Raw genomic sequence first — 21,659 nt, 5'->3', positions numbered from 1 at the left:
AACAGAAATTTAATCATTTATTCTATGACAGAATAAACCCAGTGATTATTATCGGTGATGGCCCTTTATCAAACCCATTAAGGTTATGCGTAAAAAAGCAGAAAATAAGAAGTTATCAAATTTAGCTTCTAAACATGTATGATGTTACAGAAAAGAAAAAGCATTATAAGGTACAAAATCTGGAGCTTAGTTTGAAATGAGAAAACAACAACAATAAAGGACTAATCATTTAAATAACACATTATAATGGTGAACTGGAAGTTATTATTTAGCATTAATGGAGAATTGCACTCAAACTTGTGGAAGCTTCATCTTTTGGTTTTTTGTAAGGCTTCTTTAGAGCCTGCTATTATCCCATTCTACATATAGATATACATGGCTTGTGTGTCATTTCCAAACTCCTAGAAAAGGTTCTGTTTTCCCTGATTATCAGACCCAATTCTGTCTCATTTCTAGCATCTCCCACGTATGCTTCCTCCTCTTCTGTTGTGTCACTATCATAACCTAAATAAATATTCATTATACCTTGACTTTAGGCTCCCAGCCTAAAGTTAATAACCTGAACCCATCTACTCTCAGGCCTTATCTCCATAGTCAAGCCTCATGTACAATTGGTAGGCCCCTTGTTGCAATCTTTCGATATTGCTGTGTTTTTGATCATGTTCCTCCTCTACAAAGATCTCTCTTCCCTACTTCCATAAAGATAATTCCTAACCTTCCTTGAAGACTCCATTCAGAATTACCTTCTATGGGAAGTCTCTGCTGTTCCCTACTAGAGGGTGGTGTCAGCACTGAGTATATACTTCTATCAAAGCATTTATAACACTATCTGAAAACTGTTTCCCTGCAAAATTATGATATCCTTATGGACAGAATGGGCATCTTGCATCTTAGTATCTCTAATGAGATACAATGTTGGCTAAACAAATGGATAGATTTAAAACCCATCATGATAACTGCATCAATTCTATATTATTTTTTTTTCTCTCTCTTTTTTTTTCATAGTGCTGGGAATTGAACCTAGGGCCTACCTATGCTAGGAAAGTATTCCACCATTGAGCAACACCCCCAATCCCAATCCTATTTCCTTTTTCTCTCTTTGGCCTAACCTGTGACTTAGTCAGAGTGAACTTGCTGATTCTAGTACATATTCTAAGAGTTCCTGCTTCAGTCTTTTCTGGCTTTGTTGACTGGTCTTCCCTTCTCAAATATAGAGGGTAAAAGCATGAATTTTACAGTTAACTAACCTACTCCAAATATTGATTCTAATATCTATGTGACCTTGAATTACCAATCCATGCCTCGCTTTCCTCATCTATATAATCAAAATGATGGGACCTAATTTATGAGAAATTCTGAGGAGGATCACAAGTGATAATTATGTTGAGCCGGGCATGGTGGCACATGCCTGTAATTCCAGTGGCTTGGGAGGCTGAAGCAGGAGGATCATGAGTTCAAAGCCAGCCTCAGCAATGGCAAGGCACTAAGCAACTCAGTGAGACCCTATCTCTAAATAAAATACAAAATAGGGCTGGGAATGTGGCTCAGTGGTTGAGTGCCTGTGAGTTCAATCCCTGATATCCAAAAAAAAAAGATAATTATGTTGAGGTGGTTAATTTACTCTCCAGTTCAAAATAAGCAATCAGTAAGTAAATGGAACCTAGTTTTACCATCACCAGAGACCTAGCCTCAGTGACACCTCTTTTGTGATATCTGCTATTTTCCTCAAGTGGCTGAGACTGTTAGTTACCTACTCAAGAATCACTCTTTCCTTTTTGCTTTTGAATGGAATTCTAATTTGGTTGGGAATGAAAATATTAGAAAAAAATTCTCAGTCTTCCTTGGAAATCAGGGTTGCCCTGTGATATTGTTCTGGCTCATGAGATGTAAGTAAAAGTTATTGCGTGGAGCTTCTGGGAAAGCTCCTCAAAAGGGGGCAAACTTGCTGGCATACATCTTTCCCCCTTCCAATTTGGAATGTAGATGCAATGGCTAAAAGGGAGGAGCCCAGTTTCCTGATGACACCATAGAGCTACTGAACAAACAAGCCTTCTTTTCAAGGGGAAAAAATAAACCTCAAAGTCATTTAAGCCACTATGTTATCCAAATTTTCTTTCAGTTCTCTAGATTTTTTATTTTACTTTCATTGTAACTTAATCTCTACCTGAAAAGCCTCAGCTAAAAGTAGCCTCTTTTGATGGGGACCTTCTTAGCACTTCATCTGTACTTCATTTCTAAGTCTTTTTCACTTATCAAAATGCTTATCTTTCCTAATAGATTGTAGATTCCATTAGGAGAGACCCATGTAGGATTTACCTTGGTTCATGCTACCAATCTCAATATACTACCTTCATACAGGTAAAACAATACACAAAAACACTGTGTAAAATGGTAAAAAAAAAAAAAAAAAAAATCATATAATCTTATTATTTGGTAAATATGTCAAACACACACAGAGGTATAGCATTTTAAACTTTTAAGACAAACAAAGATATTTTTGTGAATCAGGCAGTATGTTACAGATATGACATGAAGTTCAGATTTGATTAAGATATATAAAGTTATTATTAAAAACATAATGTACCTAACTCAAAATATTGGTATTCATGCAGCCAGTATTACAATCTGCAAAAGAAGTTGTTCAAAATACCTTTCCATTTTAGATAAAAATTTGAAGTATATATTACCATCCTAATAGCTCCGCCTTTTCCACGATTCTTCACTAGTGTTATCACTCGTACTTTGTCACTTCCATATTTCTGACAATATTTGAAAGCTACCTGTCAAATTATATAAAAGTCAGAATAAAATTAACTGGAAAATGATAAATGTCTGGGGTGATACATATGCCAGTTATCCTGATCTGATTATTATACATTATATGTTAATAAAATGCCACATTGTATTCCAGATACATATATAATTACTATGTGTCAATTTAAAATACATATATTAATAAAACAATAAAGAAATAAGTTTGAAAATCAACTTGGATTCCAAAAATTATATAAACTGGGTTTTTCATTTGGACTCAAACACTGCAACTCTGTTTTACCCTTTCTTGTGACTAGATTCTACCCACTGTACACATTGGCAGTACAGAGTTGTAGAGCTCCTGGAGCCAAGATACAACAAAGAACCACTTATTAGTCACTGAAATCACAATATAATTCCTTACAAAGACCCAGCAGAATAGATAGCTACTGCCTTTTCCTGACTCCTTGACCTAAGCTGAGCTGTTAAAAAAGGAAAGCCATGTGTTAACTGCAACTCCCTACCCCCACCAAAAAAAGTCAAACTTGTGACAGGGCCCTTGATGCTGTTTCATGACTTGTTTACTTATTTTAGTCAGTAGTCTATCTTATTTACCAGAGAAGTTTTCTGTACCCTGGACTGTTTTCCCCAATTCTTTTTCTAAAAAAAAAAAAAATATATATATATATATATATATATATATATATATATATATATATATATATATATATATATAGTTGTTGATGATGAACCTTTATTTTATTTTTATGTGGTGCTGAGAATTGAACCCAGTGCCTCACACATACTAGGCAAGCACTCTACCACTGAGCCACAACCCCAGCCCCTCTTCCAATTTTCATTCAAATTCCTCTCAGTAGAAAAGGACACTATAACTTGTCCTTTTCTTTGAAATCTTTCATTTCTTCTTTTCCACTGACTCCTGCACAAGCTTGCTTAAGCCTCCAGCATCCTAATTTTTTTTTTAACTGTTATTTCACTATTCACTTAAGCAACTACCATTACTCTGATTTATAATCAAAGTTATGGGCTGGGGATGTAGCACATGTAGAGTGCCTGCCTAGCTTGTCCTGGGTTTAATTAGCACCAACCCCCTACCCCTGCCAAAAAAAGTCAGACAGTAATCTACATTTGCTACCTGCATTTCTTCATCTGTTATAGCATGGCTCATACCCTTTGCTTCTCCACATCCCCATTCTACCTATGTTGTCCCACTGAAGGCGCCCTCACCCCTTTCCTTTTGACAATCATTTTTTGTAGACAGCTAAGAAGCTATTCTCATCTGGCATTTTCCCTTCTCCCCTAACTGTAACTTTTCAGTTTTCATCACTAACTTCTTTTCCGTGGCTTGCTCCTTTAATGCTGACAATCCCCCAAGTACCCTACATTGTACAACTGCATAGCTTACGTGCAATCTTTGGTCACTTCTCAACAAATAAGCACAATGGGTTTAATTACTTAACATGGGTTTAATTACTGCTTATATTATGTTTAAGAATCTCACATGTTTATAGTCCAGACTTCTTCCCTTTGTCACCTAGATGTATATTAGATACAAAAATTCCAGAATTTCAATCATCTGCTCCTACTTTTGCTCATTCTAAATTTCTCATAAAGCAAATGGCATCATCATTTAGCTCAAGTTAAAAACCTGAGACTCATTTTCCATTTCTATCATCTATTACAATTTGGTGGCTACTAACTCATCAAATTGATTCTAAAATGCCTCTTGAGCCAGGTGTGGTGATGACACCTATAATCCCAACTACTCTAAAGGTTGAGGCAGAAGGATCATAAGTTTGAGGTCAGCCTGAGCAATTTAGCAAGATTCTATCTCAAAATAAAATAAAAAGGACTGGGGATGTAGTTCAGTGGTAGAGTACCCGTGGGTTCAATTCCTAGTACTGAGAATAGAATAAAATAGTATAAAAATAGAATAGAATAAAAAATGCCTCTTGACTCCATAGTATCCTATCCCCTGAAGTCTCCATGTCTCTTGCCTCCCTAATTCACTCCCCTTTCTAATATGAAAATAAATCAGTTCTTAGAAGCCCTGTTCAAAAAGTCTCTATGATGACCTACTTTTTAAAAGGAGTTCCTCTTCATGGCATATGAAACCCTCTGCAATGTGGCCCTCACATAACTTTTTAGCCTCAGCTCTCCATGTTGCTGCATTAGCACTTTGTGTATTAGCAGTATTTGAGGTCTCCAGAACATATTTAAACCTTTCCCTAGAACATGCTTTCCTTCATGTCAACCCGTCAGGCCAGATTAGATTTAGCTCAAATACCAGTTCTTTTTCTTGGCTTCCATGCTCTTCCTCAATTTTTCCAGGAAAAAGGAAGTACAATCATTTTTTTTTTTTCTTTTTGGTACAAGGGATTGAACCCAGGGGTGCTTAACCACTGAGCCTCAGCCCCAGACCTTTTAAATATTTTATTTAGAGACAGGGTCTTGCTGAGTTGCTAAGTATCTCGCTAATGCTAAGGATGGCTTTGAACTCGTGATCCTTCTGCCTCAGCCTCCTGAGTTGCTGGGATTATAGGTGTGAGCCAGCCAAAAAAGAAGTATAATCTTTATTTATTTACTCTTAAATTTAGGTAGACACAATATCTTTATTTTACATTTATGTGGTGCTGAGGCTTGAACTCAGTGCCTTGCGCATGCTAGGCGAGCGCTCTACCACTGAGCCACACCCCCAGCCCCAAGAAGTATAATCTTTTTTTTTTATTTTTTAAAAAAATTTTTAAAAAATGTTTTAGTTGTTGATGGACATTTATTTTAATTATGCGTGGTGCTGAGAATCAAACCCAGTGCCTCACACATGCTAGGCAAGCGCGCTACCACTGAGCCACAGCCCCAGTCTCCCAAGAAGTATAATCTTAATACTAATATTGTAGTTGCTTTTGCTCTGAAAGTATTTTCCCATTCAACTGTTACTTATCACATAATAGGTTTTCCTCCACAGCAGTGACTTACTTAAAGGCAAAGGTTAATACATATATTCCTCATTTTCCACAGGGATTTGTTCAGGACCTCCCAGGATACTGAAATCCAAGGATGCTCAAATCCCATATATAATATGGCATACTGTTTGAACAAAACCTACACATATCTTCCTGTACACTTTAAATCAACTTATAGTACTAAATACAATGCAAACACTATGCAAAATAGTTGTTATACTATATTTTGGGGGGGAATAATCACAAGGAAAAGAAACTCTACACATATTCAGTATAGGTGCATTTTTGTGTGTGTGTGTGTGTATGGTGGGATTGAACCCAGAGCCCTAAGCATACTAAGAAAGCACTCTACAACTGAGCCACATCCCTAGCCCCTGATGAAAGTTTTAAAAAGTATTTTCAAATTAATGGTTGGTTGAATCTGTAGGCGTGGAACCCACAGATATGAAGGGCCAGCTGTATTTGTAGTGCCTGACAGTAGGGAATTTACCACTCTCAATGAACAAATGTGGCCACGGACCCTTATATGTACTCTTACTGGAGCACCATGACAGGTACCATTACTTAGTTGCCCACCTAACAAGCATGTTCCCTTTTTCCTTGGTCACAATCTTGCACGGTGACAATGTGTGCGGCCCTAGGGAATGAATCCTAACTGATCTAAATCTTTGCCAAGTGCTTCCCAAGCTTCTATGTAAGTTGGTAGCCCTTTCTCCAAGTTCTGGCTCATGAACTCTGGTATAAGTGTCCTAGGATTATAGGCATGAGAGGGAAATCTCCCAGAGGTAAGACCTCCCAGAGATAAATCATGATGGAGCCTGCCAAAGGGCATACTTGAACCCAGTGGCAGATATGAGGAGAGGTTCCTATTTGTAATGACAGCTTTAGAAATCTGTAAGTCAGGGTGGAATACAAAGAAATTACACTTAGGGAAAAAAGGAAGTACAAATTGGTGGGCAAAGAGGCCACAGTGAACTGTGGTTGGGTATACTCCCTCCCTATCTGGTGATCTTCAAAGCCTCCCTAACCATGGGAAACAGTGGAACAATAAGTGTATTTTCCATAAATAAAATCTGAGCCAGGCACAGTGGTGCACGCCTATATTCCCAGTGGCTGGGGAGGCTGAGGCAGGAGGATCATGAGTTCAAAGCAGCCTCAGCAAAAGCAAGGCGCTGAACAACTCAGTGAGACCCTGTCTCTAAATAAAAATACAAAATAGGGATGGGGATGTGGCTCAGTGGTTGAGAGCCCCCGAGTTCAATCCCCAGTACCAATAAATAAATAAATAAAATAAAATCTGTTTTTTCCTACTTCCCACACTATAACATCAGTCAGTATTAGGCACAGCTTTAACTAAATTATCCCAGATTTTCTACCTACTGGCAAGATTAAGAGCACATGTATTTACCTTTGAAGTCTGGTCTTTACTGCCATCATCAACTACTATCACCTCATAAGTGAATGAAGGATCTTGTTTCTGCAAGAAGAAAAAATAAACTAGCACAATAGTCAAGAATTTTAGTAAAACTGTAATTAAGAAACAACTGTTTTAGTGTTAATATGTACAGATAGAAGCCAGGTACTTGTGGTGCTAAGGCCCACTGGAGAGAGGCTACAAGTGTATGGGAAAAAAACCCAGGAAGACTGAAGCTGGAGAGAGCGTATTCCAATGGTTGGGCCACTCCTTAGTCTTATAACCATGGGCACCTTAACTTTTTGGCCCATTTTCTAATTCACGTGGCTGACATAAAGATCATATGTAATAGAAGAGGTAGATACTTCACACATACTAAGGGCTCATTCTGCTTTCTTTTTTTTCTCTAAATTTAATTTTTAAGTAGGTAATAGTTCCCTTTCTTTCAACAAGTCTTCTTTCTTCCCTTTATACAAAAAACTCCCAAAGCAAAGTAAATCAAAATGAAGAATTTTCTGAAAACCCAAAAAACAATAAAAAACAAAACAAAAACCAAGTTATAAAGCTCACTTAATTCTTAGCTTTTCCAAGGATTCTAAAGGCAATTAATGCTATAAACAAAGGGTATGTGTTACTTTCTTGTCTTCGTGAAGAAAAAAAGGTGAAAATACCTGAGAGGGGAGCTTTAGAGAATAATAAAGAAACAAAAGAATTTCAATCTAAAAGAAGTCTTTTAAAAACATACCTCTTTTTAAAAAAGTAAAAACTACATTGTTCTGTCATACAAAATGTGCAGATGTGCACTGTCACTTAACTTTAGATACATCACCAGGAGGATAGAAAGTGGATAGGAGGATACACAAAGAGAAATTTCAGCTTTCTGATTTGTCCTGGGTCACCTCCTGGTTGGCCTATGGAGGTGGCCTCCTATGTACTGCTGATGGCTAGCAGAGGGAGCCAGAAGGTGGTTCAAGGATCAGTGTGGTCAGTACTGTCTCCACTGGAAACATCAAACTGAAAAAGAAAATAAGATACCTGTCTCTTCTCCAGGTAGCCCAGGGCTTCATCCATCATCACAGGCACTTAAAGGAAAAAAATTTGAAAATTAGTTACCAAGCCCCAGCATACTACATTTATGTATGGAACAAGTCCCAATTTATTTGACAACTCCTTTCACAGTCCCTCCAGAGTCATTCTCATCTGTAATATCTGTCTTTATCTTACTACCTCCCTAGAACACTTCAGTTCCACTACTTCATGGTGCTGTTTCCTTCTTCTGAACTATAGTTACCAAAAATGCACTCACCACAGCCCATGTCTGCAAACATAGCAAACTCAAACACTTCAAAAATTTCCTTTTCCCCCCAAATTCCCCTTACCAAAAAAGTTAAATGAAGCTTACACCGTTTTTCTTCATTGTAGGAAGGCACAACAACAGAAAGTTGTTTGGTAGGTGAGTCCCATATACTGGGCAAAGTTTCCTTCTGACCTTTGGCATTTAGGAAGAATTTCTCTTCTTCATGTTGATGAAGTAGTGGCACATTTGTGGCAGTTATAAATGCAACCATGGAAATCTAAAAGTAGACATGTTTTAAAAATTATGTGATGCTGATTTTTTATATGCATTTGCCATAGAATATATAATTTACATGAGTTTTTTAATTTTGGTGGAATATTCATTGTATTTGGTTCATTAACAATGGTCTGGAAGTAATTCCATAATAAGATGACAGTACCCTAATTAATCCTTTACTTACGAGTTGAAGATTTTCCTTTTTTCCAATGCTAAGGCACAAATGCTTTAGGAAGTTTTTAAAAAAAATTTATTTTCATTTATTTGTCTTCATGTGGTGCTGAGGATCAAACCCGGTGCCTCCCACGTGCTTTTGCACCCCAGCCCATGGAGGTTTTTATTTTTCCCACTTTTCATTCCAGAGGCCTCTATCATACCAGATTGGATAGGGAACAGTCACTACAGGAAGTTCAGTGCACTCGTAGATGCCTTAAAAACTAATCCTCAGTGCACATGCATGTGTGCACATATACTACCTGACATCCCTACTTAGAGCCTATACACAACAGAGGACAAGTTCATATTGCAGTCAGAATGTGTGAGATGAAGGCAGACTTCCTAGCCAAGACCAAACAGACCCAGAACAAGAGGGGAAGATGCCCTATCCCCCACAGTTGGGACCAGTAATGCTTAAAATGTATTTTGATATTCATCCCAAATTTGAATTCAGAATACAGCATTTTCTGGAGTAAAGTATAAAATTTGTAGACTCTCAGTCACATGCACTTGGGAGCTAGCTTTGGTTCTTTCTCTCTCTCTCTTTTTTTTTTTTTTTTGTACTAGGGATTGAACCACCAAGTCACATCCCCAGCTCTTTTTTTATATGAGACAAAGTCTTGCTGAATTGCTGAGGGTAGTGCTGGATCCCAGGCATAGGCCACCATGCCCAGAAAGGGAGTAAGCTTTGGAAATAAACCACTTTTATAACATTGCTTCTACTGGTGTATTTTCTGCTTTCAAAACAACTGATCTATACATTTTTGGAATTCTACTCATTTGCACTTTGATGATCACTTATGATACAGAAGTAGGTACATACTGAAACTGAATATACTTCTGATTAGAATAAGAAAAGGGACAGTTGCAAAACTAATGGTTAAGAGTTCCTGCTCTGGGGGCTAGGATCATGGCTCAGTGGTAGAGAGCTTGCCTAGCATGTGTGAGGCACTGGGTTCGATTCTCAGAACTACATACCAATAAATAAATAAAATTTAAAAATTCATCAACAATTAATAAAAATATTTTAAAATAAATACATAAATAAATGGTACTGTGTCTATCACTAAAAAATATTTTAAAAAAATATTCCTGCTTTGTACCCTAATGCCATGATTGCAATTTCTAAATTTACTTTCTCACTAAAAGTATCTAGTGCTCCTAAAAAGAATGGTTGATTCAGATCTGGGACAGGAAATGTACAACTGTAGAATAACACACCATGCTAAAAATCAAAGACTATCAATGATTATAAGGGCTTTGCCAAAAGGACAAAGGAGTCAGTCAACTTGAAGGGCCTCCCACTGGCCTGTCAGGGGAGGATTTCAGTATCAAAAAGGATAATAATTATAATAGATTAAAACACATGATAATTTTTAAAAATCATGAACCCTAATAAAACTAAAAATAAAAACTGGTCACCTTTAAGATGCCAGAAAACCATCTCATAATTTTTAAAACTTTGTCTTTTATATATAAAAATTATTTCAGGAAAACTAGCTGAGGATGAGATTCTTTTCATTTTAAAATTCTAGGTAATCAATAAAGAATGATACAATTAGAGTATTCTACTTTGCAACTCACAGTGAAATAAAGCATTTAGATAATGATCACAAATGACCACTAAATCCATTATTAGACTGATAGACAACTGGAGGGCCTAATTAGCAACACCTGAGCCCACTGACCATTTTTTTTTTTTTTTTAAACACCAGAGACAACTAACTATCATATGCCTGTGAAACAGGGGAAGTAGTAAGTATCACTCACACACTTTTCTTGGTTGAAAAACTCTAACATGCATTTGATCAGTTCTCTAGATTCCAACTAACAGTTCACAGGAAATTCGGTAGCTACAGGAAGATATTAAAAGGCACCAAGAGGATGCAATAAGTGAAATCCATACTGTGAAAAGTTCTACACAAAAAGCAATGAAAGTAAGAAAATTTTTTAAAAGGAGTAGAAACTGTTAGTAGATAAAAAGCCTTGCAACATCAGTCAAGTGCCATGTATGGCCCTTGTTGAATACCGACCAGACCTGAGACATTTATAATGAAACATATATGGGACAACAGAGGGCATTTGAATTAATAGGGTATTTGAAATAATTGTTAAAAAAAGTGGTGATCACCTAATTGCAATAACATTTTTTTATTTTTTTAAAGGAGGCTCTTAGCTGGGCACAGTGGGAGGCACATGTCTGTAATCCCAGCAACTCGGAGGTTAAAGCAGGAGGACTGCAAACTTGAGGATAGTCTCGGTAACTTAGTGAGATCCTCAGCAACTGAGAAATTTCCCTGTCTCTAAATAAAAAACAAAAGACTTAGAATGTCCCTTGGTGGCAAAGCACCCTTGGGTTCAATCCCCAGTAACAAAAAATAAAAAGGCTCTTACAGAAATTAATGTTGAGGATTATAGATAATATTATCTTGGGCTTGTTTAATAATTAAGAAAGGAGGTAAACTGGGATAATATCAAATTAAAAAGCTTCTGCACAGAAAGGAAACAAGAGTGTGAAGAAAGAACCTATAGACTAGGAGAAAACCTTTGCTGGCTACTCTTCCAACACAGATTTAATATCCAGAATATATGAAGAACTACAATAACCTAGCACCAATAAAACAAAAACCCAATCAATAAATGGGTAAATGAATTAAACAGACATCTCTCAAAAGAAGAAACACAGAGCTGGGGTTGTGGCTCAGTGGCAGAGTGCTTGCCTAGAATTTGTGAGGCACTGGGTTTGAATCTCAGCACTATATATAAATAAAAAATAAAGGTCCATCAATAACTAAAAAAAAAAAATTTAAAAGGAGAAATACAAATGGCCAACAAATATATAAAAAAGTTAAACATCTTTAGTAATTAGGGAAATGCAAATCAAAACTACATTGAGATTTTATCTCACTCCAGTTAGAATGGCAGTCATCAACAATACAAAGAATAGCCACGTATGATACACATCTGTAATCCCAGCAAGGCAGGAGGCTGAGGCCGGCTGCAGCAATTTAGTTAAGAGCCTCAGCGTCTCAGACGCTGTCTCAAAATTAGTATGTTCCTAAGTTGTAAATTTACAACCCTCTGGGGAAGATGGCAAAGTGGCCTTCCTGGCAGTGCTGTCTAGGCAGCTGATCTGAATGCCAAGGATGCTGAAATACTCTCCGTTTACTAACTAGATGGTAGGCTCATTCCAAATTATGTGGACGAGAGTTCACTTGGCAAGTATTCTGTTCTCTATAGATCAGCAAGTGTTTACAATGTTTTTATACTTCCAGATTAATGGCAGAGGAAATCTTGGTTTGAATTCTATTGTTTTGCTGTTTACAGAGGCAGCAAATCTGAAGGACCTAAGGACCCATAGCCAGAAGAGAAGACAAGGCCTGTTTCTCTTGCTCACTCTGCCTTCCCAGAGGTTCTTCTTGATCCATCGAATCATTCCAATCCTTAACATATGGCACCCTTCTGGGGGTTCAAGACCTCCCCAGGTGGGGCCGAACTGCAGAGACTGCAGGCTGGGGGAAAGGCCTTGGAGAGGTCCAGGGCAGCGAGGGCCAAGGCAGCGTTCTGGGCTGACCGGGCTGAGTGGGCGCGTCCCGAGGCTCCGGGCACACAGGCAAATATAATTCCAAATAAATTAAGAGTCTTAAGTAAGTAAAGATAAATAAAAAGTATTAAAAAGAGGGGTGGGGTGAAAATCCTGGAGAGGAACCCTGGAGGAATTGGGGGAAAAGCAGGGTGAAAAGGGACACGTCCAGGAGCCGGCAGCGCTGAGCAGGAGACGCCTGGGAGCCGCAGCCTCCGGGAGGGCGTGAGTTCAGGTCGCGCCGGTCCCCAACCCGGTGCTCACCAGTAAGAGGGCTGCGGCCGCCAGCGCCACGCAGAGCACCGCCAGCTGCAGCAGGAGCGGAGCCATTCTCCATGCCGAGCCGCCACCTCCCGCCCTATCCAGCACCTACACACACGCGGAAGCGCTCCAGGAGTTCCGCCTTCCGCCGCCGAGGAGGACGCGCCGGCCGGGCGCCGGCCGGGCGCCCGCCGCCCACAGCGCCCCCGCGCGGCCAATCTCAGCCGCGACCCCGGAGCCAGCGCTGTTCACAGCGTCCCCGCGCGGTCAAGCGAAGAAGAAGCAGCTCGCTTTCCAGATTAGCAAGTAAAATGCAAAAAGCCTACTTAATTTGCGTTTCAGATAAACAACAATACAACTAAGTTTTTAAAACATCCTTAGTGAGATATATTTCATATATTATACAGCTCACATATTTAAATATTTTGGTTTGTACATTAATTTTCACAACTTTTACTGGTGCAGTGCACTGTGATTAAACATAATAGTAGGATTCATTAAGACTCATTAGTACGTGCACATACTTTGCTCTATAGTACAAATATGAGTACTCACCATTTTAAATGTATAATACAGTAGCATTAATTATATTCACAATGCTGTGCATACACCACCACTCAAACTTTCCCTGCTCCCCCATTCCCAGCACTGGTAGCAACTAATAACATGCACTATTTGGGGGGTATACTCATACTAAAATAATAATAATAATAATAATAATAATAATAATAATACTGTTCATAATGTTAGGTAGAACTAGATACAGTAAACACCGTTTTGAAATATATCCTCCATCTTAGCACAAGAGCCACCTCACAGTCACTCTGACTCAGCCTGATTTTAAACCCCAGACAATACATCATCATCATGCAAAGAAACCCCAAACAAAACTTCATCATCATACAAATAAAGGAAATTGTTGTCTGGGACTGAAATACTGAAAACACCTGAATGAACATGGAATAGTGATCACCTCAAAGATTAGAGGGGACAACCCAAAGAACCTTTCATTGACAATCCCCTAATTGCAAAACTCCCCCCACTCCCTCATGCCCCTATAGCTACTCCAGGCTGTAAGTGGAAGACAGGTGTCAGTCTCCGCTGGGACCCTTCGCTGGTTTGTCCCGAATAAACCGGTGTCACTGTTGAACTGTCTCTCCTCTTTATTTCCTCACTCGTTTTTTTCCTTATACATAAGGCATTCCCATCTGGCCAGGTGTCCAGTATTTTACCTAGCAATCCTGCCTAGGAAGGAGCTGAAAGCCTTGTCACGGCAGTCAACCGCGGAGAAAGTGGAAAGTTCACGTTTCTCAGGTGCTGGAGCGGAGAGCCGGTTACCTGGGGAGAGGCCATCCCAGGGGCCAGCCTAAGACCGGCGGGAAAAGGACGTAGAAACATTGGGATGATGTTTCGTATCAACAGACTTCTTTGCTATAAACTAGGTTTTCTTTTAAATTGTTGGCTTTATTCTGAACTACAAACCTTTTTCTAAAGAGGGACACTGGTCTAATAGCAGATTCGCTAAAAATACGCCACAGGCAAGAAAACCTAGAAAGGCTCTCGCTAGGGTAGGGCGGTGCGGAGCGCCACCAGGACCAGCTTCGCGGAGTCCAGCCTTCCGAGTCTCCCGCCGCGGGAGTGCGAGGCAGCTCGCGTCGAAAGTGCGACCGCGGAGGCGGCGCGGGCGGGAGGTCCGCGCAGGCACAGGCGCGCGAGCGGGAAGATGGCGGCCGGGTTCAAGTGAGTGTTGGTGGCCGGCGGGCCCTAGCGGTGCATCCAGGCGGATGGCGGCCTCCCTTAACCCTTAGTTCGGTGTTCTGTCCTGGAGGCCGACTCGGTCAGGGTCTCGCTCCTTTCCTAGGCGACGGGAGGGGGACCCGGCGGTAGTCGCAGTGCCAGGAGAGGCGCTTCTCCCCCCACGTGGGACGGAGTAGAGGGTTTCTGTAGAGCCCGGTCCCCACCGCGCGCTAGGAACCGGGTGCCTAGTGAGCGCACAGTCCAGGGAGGTGCGGCTGTAACCCTTTAAGCCTCGTGCCGCCCGGCTTCCCACTTCCCGTAATTTATTTCTAAAAGAATTGTGCCTCCCTCGGAAGATTTCACTCTTGGTGCCACTCTGGTGAAGCCTGTGGACTGTCAAAAGTTTTTAAATGAGCGAAATAAAGATTCCAAATCTTATTTGGAACAAATGATGCTGAAATAGTTATTTTTGTACTCGGGTTATAAACCTTGAACAAAAAAAATGTAATGGCGAGTAACCGTGAACTTAAACATATCTCCCACAAGTACAAAAACGAAAACATTTATGATCTCGGTAGATATTGAAGTTGCAGGTACTGCTATTCAAGGTTTATTACTTTGTAGCTATAGTGGAATAATATGCTAAATTTCAGTTGTAGTAAATGTAAAGATCCTTTCTCATGATCACTAGGTTAAGAATCCCCCCTTCAGAGCAAGAATGACATGATTATTTTAACGACCGGATTATCCTCTTTTAAAGATGTCTCAAAGGGTTTTGGATTGCAATCCTATGATTGAGAGTTAAGGACAATAGTGGAATGTGATTGCTACTGCAAGGGTATCTACTTTCAGTAATTACTTATAGGTGTTAACAATCATCAGAATTCGTGAAAAAAAAGTTACAGATTGTGGTGATGTGCTGCACATCACTTAAAATCTGCTAGATTTTGGATTTATGTAAAGTGTCATTAAATTACAATAGTATATTTGTAACACATTTCAGAACCGTGGAACCTATGGAGTATTACAGGAGATTTTTGGTGAGTAAAGTGGTGATGCACATGTTACTCCTTTTGGTAAAGTGTTTGATAACAATATCATGCTTCTTTTAAAGACAGATTCATTTAATTAATTTGAATTAATGAGGTCTAATATGTTTCACTTGTTATATGTAAAATACACATGTAATCTATTTTCCTGAAAAAAACATTTAGAAAGAAAACTGTCGTCCTGATGGAAGAGAACTTGGTGAATTCAGAACCACAACTGTCAACATAGGTGAGGGTCTATTTTTATTTCAGCTTGTATGGCATTCCCAAGTTCTTTTTTTTTCCAAGTTAGATTGTACCATGTATATGGGATTTGAGGATATTCTGTAAAGAGATTTCTATCTGTACAATAACCCTGTGACTGAATAAAAATTACTAACATAAATTCAAGGACAGGGAAATCTTAAAACATTAGGTAACTGAAATATGTTGCAAAATAGTCATGTATTAGAAACACAGTTTATTGTATAGATAATGCTATAGTTGTTTTCCCTTTAAGGACATTTAATTTTGCTTAAATACTGTACTTATGTTTTCAGGTTCAATTAGTACAGCAGATGGTTCTGCTTTAGTGAAGCTGGGGAACACTACAGTAGTTTGTGGAGTTAAAGCGGTAGGTTTAATGTCTTGTTGACATTTGACATACTAAATCAGCTTCATATAATTATTAGATAGTATTATACATTTGTAATTCTGCTGTTGATTACAGTCATCTGTTAATTTTTTTGTATTAAGTATCCTAGGAGCTTTTACCCATGTGTTTTATTTTTTTTTTTTATTTTTTTTTTAATAAATATTCATTTATTTATTTTTTAGTTATCGGCAGACACAACATCTTTGTTGGTATGTGGTGCTGAGGATCGAACCCGGGCCGCACGCATGCCAGACGAGCGCGCTACCACTTGAGCCACATCCCCAGCCCTACCCATGTGTTTTAGATAATATGACCCAAGCTTAATAGCTTATGATTCATGAATATTTGAAAAATGGCCACAGTAAAACATAATCCTCATCACAACTAAGTTTTTAAAGAATTTGGTTGTATCATCTGAGAAACTAATAGGGTGATGCCTTCTTAGCCAGTAATAATGTTTGTAAATGTGCAGACACTTGAGATTGTTCAAAAGAAAAGTTTGAGGGAATTAATTGAGTACCTGAGGTTTCAGGTACCTTATTAGGTTGGGTACAGAATTATCTAGTTTCCATTTCCTGTTTTAACACGTGGTTCAGTAACTTGTCCGGACATACAAGGCTCATAAATAGAACTTGAGGCATAAATCCGATTCTAAAGTCTTTGCTTTTTAACTTATTACAACCTGTTACTTAACCTGATTTTCTTCTTTGGTAAAGTTGGGGAGAAATTTTCAAGATTTGAGCTTTTATTTCTTACCAGGTTTTATGCTAGGGATTTAATGGCCTTATTTTATTTGATCATCATGAACAACCCTAAAAGTAGGCACTATTAAATTTCTCAGTAAGTGTGGTCTGACATTCAAACTGGGTTAGTGATTTAAGAGCTTTGGTTCTTGACCTGTATGCTAGTGGTGCCTAAATCTGGCTGTTAGTATCATTTGAGGAATAATTTAGATTCTTGCCTACTGAATGAGTAGAAGGGTGGGGCAGAAACCCAATTAATCTTTTTGAAAAGATCCCTAGGTAATATTCTGTACTTTATTCCTTTTTACCTCACAGAGGGATTGTAAGGATTGGTGCTAACATTCTTAGACCCTTTGACACAATTCCTCAGACATAGTAGGTGCTTATGATCTGGCAATTAGCTAAGCTTGTTTTTAGTAGAGCTTTTCATAACTGTAAACTGTCTTCACAATTTTTTAGTACCTTCTTTAAATAGAAAACATTTATTTGCTTGTATAGGAATTTGCAGCACCACCAACAGATGCCCCTGATAAAGGATATGTTGGTAAGTTCAGTGATTTTATAATTTTAATATAAATAGTTTAACACATTTAATACTAACAATTCTTGATAAGTCCTAGTAGTTGCTTTAGACAGCAATTCCTAACTTTCAGAAATACAAGGAGTAAAGCATATTCTCAAAAAGTTTTCTGTCAAAGTCAGCTTTGAAATTTAACTTTTTGTCAAACTTGGTTATTTGTTGTTCATATATTCACATGTCATCAACAAAGGAAACGGAATTTTTTTAGTCAGAGGGCTGTCATTACAAACTTTGTTTTCCCTAATACTTGTTTTTGTTGTTGTCTTGGATGATCTGTTCTTTATGGTAGGAGCCAACATTGGGGGAAAAAAAGTGCTTGCCAAACATGAGCAAGGCATTGGATTCAATCCCCAACATAACAAAAGAAAAAGTTGGGTGTAAACAGTTTATTTTGAAATAAACCAGGAAAATTTTGGTGAAGGATTTATTAGGATGATTGTGTCCTAACATAGATGTTTAAAAAATTTTAAAAAGCTGGAAAAAACATCAGGGAAACAATTTCTTTTTAACCCTAAGAGTCTTACAAAGACCCAAAAGAAGGTAATTATAATATTACAGTGTTTTCCCCTTGGATAGTCTATTCATGGCCACAGTTGCCTTTGCTATGGATTGATACCTTTGACACTTTAGTAAACCAGAAGATGAAGTTTAATTCATAGCTGCAGAGTGTTTCTTTAAACAGTTCCTAATGTGGATCTACCACCCCTGTGTTCATCGAGATTTCGGTCTGGACCTCCTGGAGAAGAGGCCCAAGTAGCTAGCCAGTTCATTGCAGATGTCATTGAAAAGTAAGACTATTGATAAAATTTTACTGTCATTCATTTTCAACGTTTTTGACCTTTCATTTACTGTGCTATTTGTCATTAAATCAAGTTCACAGATAATTCAGAAAGAGGACTTGTGCATTTCTTCAGGAAAGGTAAGATGTATAGAGAAGCAATGAACTTATATGAATTCAGAAGGGTTTGTGGGGATACGCTAAACAGGGCAATTAGAAGAAATCCTGATAGCCTATGTAGGCCTTTTAAATTCTAGATGGAATTCATTTAAAATCAGTCTTATTCTGTAATTATCAAAATAAATTCTTATTCATAAAAAAACAAGTTTGATTGCCTGTCAGCTCTTTAAAGCTCATTTCCTTCCCTTAATTTTTGAAGAAAAATGTAGTCATCTTTAATTTTTTTTTTAACTGATTAATTTTTGATTGTGTTTATGTGTTTAATGGTGAATGTACATGGTGGATACCAAAAGTCTGAACACTCAACACTAGGCTGAGGAGGACCTAGAGAGATTTTCCTCTTGGATTACATACAGTTAATATTTTAAAACCTAAACATTTCCTATATTGAAATATCTGTGGGAAAGTACATTTTTGAGTTTCAGATAGGGCTTTCTAAAGTACTTCCCTCATCTGTTAACCTAGCAATAAGAATGAAGATTTCTTCATCTATATCTCCCTTGAGGGGAATGGAGATGTTTGTCACTTATTAGGTTGGTAATCAAACAAATTTTCACTTTCTTTTTGTTTCCTCTTTATAAAGGTCAAATTTTTTAAGTTTTTGAGCCTTGAAGTTTATCTTGTTTATTTAACAAAGGGTTCTGTGATTTTTAAATCCAATCAAATACTATTTTCTGTCCACAGTAAGATTTCTTTTTTGTGCAAACCATTTTTAGCTTGCTTGGGTTCTATACTGTGATCTCATTTGCCTTGACTATGATGGAAACATTTTGGATGCCTGCACATTTGCTTTATTAGCAGCTTTAAAAAATGGTAAGCAACCATAATAAAAATTAGTATTTCTATTAATGGGGTCAAAATTCTATTTTGTGAAAACATTTTATATATGCTCAATAAACTTTCAAAGATTTCTATTGTTTAGTTATTCGTGTGTTCTAAAATTAATGAAAATTGAGGGAATGATAGTTGTAATCACAGTTTAGGTCAACAAGTATTTTTTAAGTTCTTTGTCAGAAGGGATATGATGGATTCTGTTGTTTTATACTCTGAGGCCATAAATATAACCTTTAACTGTAAAGTTTCTTAGTAAGGAATCTATAGGTAGTGAATCGTCCGGATTTTAATATCTTGGCATATCCCTTATAATTGCATTATTGAATTGATAACAGATAATTAGAGGAAGAAGATAATATAGTAATATTACAATATAGCAAATTTAGTATAGGACTTAAATTTGAGTTCTGGCTTTACCACTCTGAGCTGAAGCTTCTGCATGTTTATTAAAAGGGAGATAATACTTTTTATGAAATGTTGATTAAATGAATACAGAGAAAATGCTTAAAATAGTATCTAGCATGTAGAAAGTGACTAGACATTTCTTAATTTTTTTTTTTTAAATTAACAAGAGCTAGGCAGGAACATCAGATGTTTTTGAACAATATTCATCTCCTCTAATACGATTATTAATGTTCTGGTCAAATTAAATAGAAGAAAAAATTAACTCAAAAGTAGAGACTGACTTTACAAGTTTCTCTTTTCTTTAGTACAGTTGCCTGAAGTTACTATAAATGAAGAAACTGCTTTAGCAGAAGTTAATTTAAAGAAGAAAAGTTATTTGAATATTAGAACTCACCCTGTGGCAACTACCTTTGCTGTGTTTGATGAGTAAGTTATTATTTTGGTATCAGGGATTAAACAAGGGGAGCTTTACCACTGAGCTACACCCCTAGCCTTTTTTATTTTTTATTTGAGACAGGATGTTGCTAAGTTGCTCAGGCTGGCTTGGAACTTGCAATCTTCCTGCCTCAGACTGAGTTGCTGGGATTACAGACATGTGCCACTGTGCCTGGAGAGTAAGTTAATGTATTTTAAAATTTTTCTATATTCAGTGTTAAGGAAATGGCTTGTTATTTTCAGCTTTCTCTCAAAAAATTTCTGTGGTGGCCATAACATCCTATTTTGCCCTGGGCAGTTTGAGTCCCTGCAAAATTATTTGTAGTCACTCCTTCCACTTGCTTCATGTATGTTCTCTATGAAGTCTTTAGTATTTGCCAAGGATTTGAATACATTAAAAAACTGAACAGCAAAGAATTTTTCTCAAGTATTAGATTTTAAGTTACTACTTAATCTTTTGGTTTTTTACCAGTTCTATTCTAGCTCTTTTTATACCTGAGCTAAAAAGGCAAATCATATGTTTAATGTTCTTTTAAAGAAACAGTTGGCTGGGTTGGTACATGCCTGTAACCCCAGTGATTCAGGATGCTGAGGCCAAGTGGACTGCGAGTTTTTTGAGGCCTGGTTCAGTGACATAGTGAGACCCTGTCTAAAAACAAAAAGAACTAGGGATTTAGCTTAGTGGTATATTGCCATAGGTTCAATTTAAAGAAAGAAGTACAGTAAAATTTGTTATGGGATAACCCACTTTTCCCCCCCTTCTTTTTAAAATAGCACTTTGCTGATAGTTGACCCTACTGGAGAAGAGGAGCATCTGGCAACAGGAACCTTAACAATAGTAATGGATGAGGAAGGCAGACTCTGTTGTCTTCATAAACCAGGCACGTTCCTATCCCTTCAAGTCCTAAACATATGTAAATGGAAGCTCAGTAAACTTTATTAAGGTGGGCGAAGTGGAATGAGGGATATTTTATTATTTACCTAAAGTAAGGTTACTAGTTTCTTTGCTACTTCAAGTTCCTTACACTTATGTATTGTATATGGCAGTTCTTACATTTCTTACAACTTATGTTGTTGTAGATCAGAATCTGTTGGAGGTCACGTTAAAACATAACTTGCACGTCTTAAGACCATAATTAACACTAGCCTATTTTATAATTTGCTATGAACTTCATGTTTTATAAAAATAACTGGGTAATTATAATTGTTGGCACAATAATTTTTCAGGTGGAAGTGGACTCACTGGAGCTAAACTTCAGGACTGTATGAGCCGTGCAGTTACAAGACACAAAGAAGTAAAAAAACTCATGGATGAAGTAATTAATAGTATGAAACCCAAATAAAAAGTCAGATATTCCGAACAGATTTGTAAAAACTATATTGTTACACTGTGCACAAACTTTTTATACTAAATAAATATCAAACTACATTCTTCTGAAAGATGTTTCTAGTATTTCTTAGGCCACTTCCATATATATTATGTACAGTGAAACCATTTT

At 37.6% G+C, this 21,659-nt stretch overlaps 2 protein-coding genes across 6 annotated transcripts in view; one reads left to right on the top strand and one right to left on the bottom strand.

Annotated features, from left to right (window-relative positions):
• Alg5 (ALG5 dolichyl-phosphate beta-glucosyltransferase) overlaps nt 1-14,490 on the bottom strand; it is a 49,620-nt gene extending 35,130 nt beyond the window's left edge. The window contains exons 1-5 of one of the 4 annotated variants that reach the window (XM_076872289.1): nt 14,124-14,490; nt 8,555-8,726; nt 8,188-8,234; nt 7,147-7,215; nt 2,688-2,780 (exon numbers count right to left, since the gene is read on the bottom strand). In XM_076872289.1, coding sequence (XP_076728404.1) covers nt 2,688-2,780; nt 7,147-7,215; nt 8,188-8,234; nt 8,555-8,726; nt 14,124-14,183 — 441 coding nt within the window. In that variant the 5' untranslated portion in view covers nt 14,184-14,490. Of the gene's footprint in view, nt 1-2,687; nt 2,781-7,146; nt 7,216-8,187; nt 8,235-8,554; nt 8,727-12,788; nt 12,931-14,017; nt 14,099-14,123 lie in introns of those variants that run through there. The other 3 variants (XM_076872290.1, XM_076872288.1, XM_076872291.1) reach the window with 3 other exon arrangements.
• On the top strand, nt 14,435-21,635 carry Exosc8 (exosome component 8). Of its 2 annotated transcripts, none has more exons than XM_076872294.1 (11): nt 14,435-14,525; nt 15,526-15,562; nt 15,737-15,800; nt 16,111-16,184; nt 17,447-17,492; nt 18,211-18,316; nt 18,402-18,447; nt 19,203-19,299; nt 20,031-20,151; nt 20,243-20,339; nt 20,935-21,017. In XM_076872294.1, the coding sequence occupies exons 1-10, from the start codon at nt 14,509-14,511 to the stop codon at nt 20,298-20,300; spliced, it is 666 nt and encodes a 221-aa protein (XP_076728409.1). In that variant the 5' UTR covers nt 14,435-14,508; the 3' UTR covers nt 20,301-20,339; nt 20,935-21,017. The 2 variants fall into 2 exon arrangements, with proteins under 2 accessions (XP_076728409.1, XP_076728408.1); XM_076872293.1 differs by lacking the exon at nt 20,243-20,339 and adding an exon at nt 21,388-21,635 and having other exon boundaries at nt 14,468-14,525; nt 20,935-21,041.
• The last annotated feature ends 24 nt before the right edge of the window (nt 21,636-21,659 follow it).

Source organism: Callospermophilus lateralis, chromosome 12, assembly GCF_048772815.1.
Source record: "Callospermophilus lateralis isolate mCalLat2 chromosome 12, mCalLat2.hap1, whole genome shotgun sequence".
Lineage (NCBI taxonomy): Eukaryota > Metazoa > Chordata > Mammalia > Rodentia > Sciuridae > Callospermophilus > Callospermophilus lateralis.
Note: the sequence above shows the minus strand (reverse complement) of the source record. Positions and strands in the feature narration are given on the sequence as shown.

What these genes read in the sequence shown, in the direction of transcription:
- Exosc8 (XM_076872293.1), top strand. An exon ending in TAGTTTGTGGAGTTAAAGCG is followed by an intron (nt 16,185 to 17,446) that starts GTAGGTTTAATG and finishes TTGCTTGTATAG; the next exon opens with GAATTTGCAGCACCACCAAC. An exon ending in TGTGCATTTCTTCAGGAAAG is followed by an intron (nt 18,448 to 19,202) that starts GTAAGATGTATA and finishes AACCATTTTTAG; the next exon opens with CTTGCTTGGGTTCTATACTG.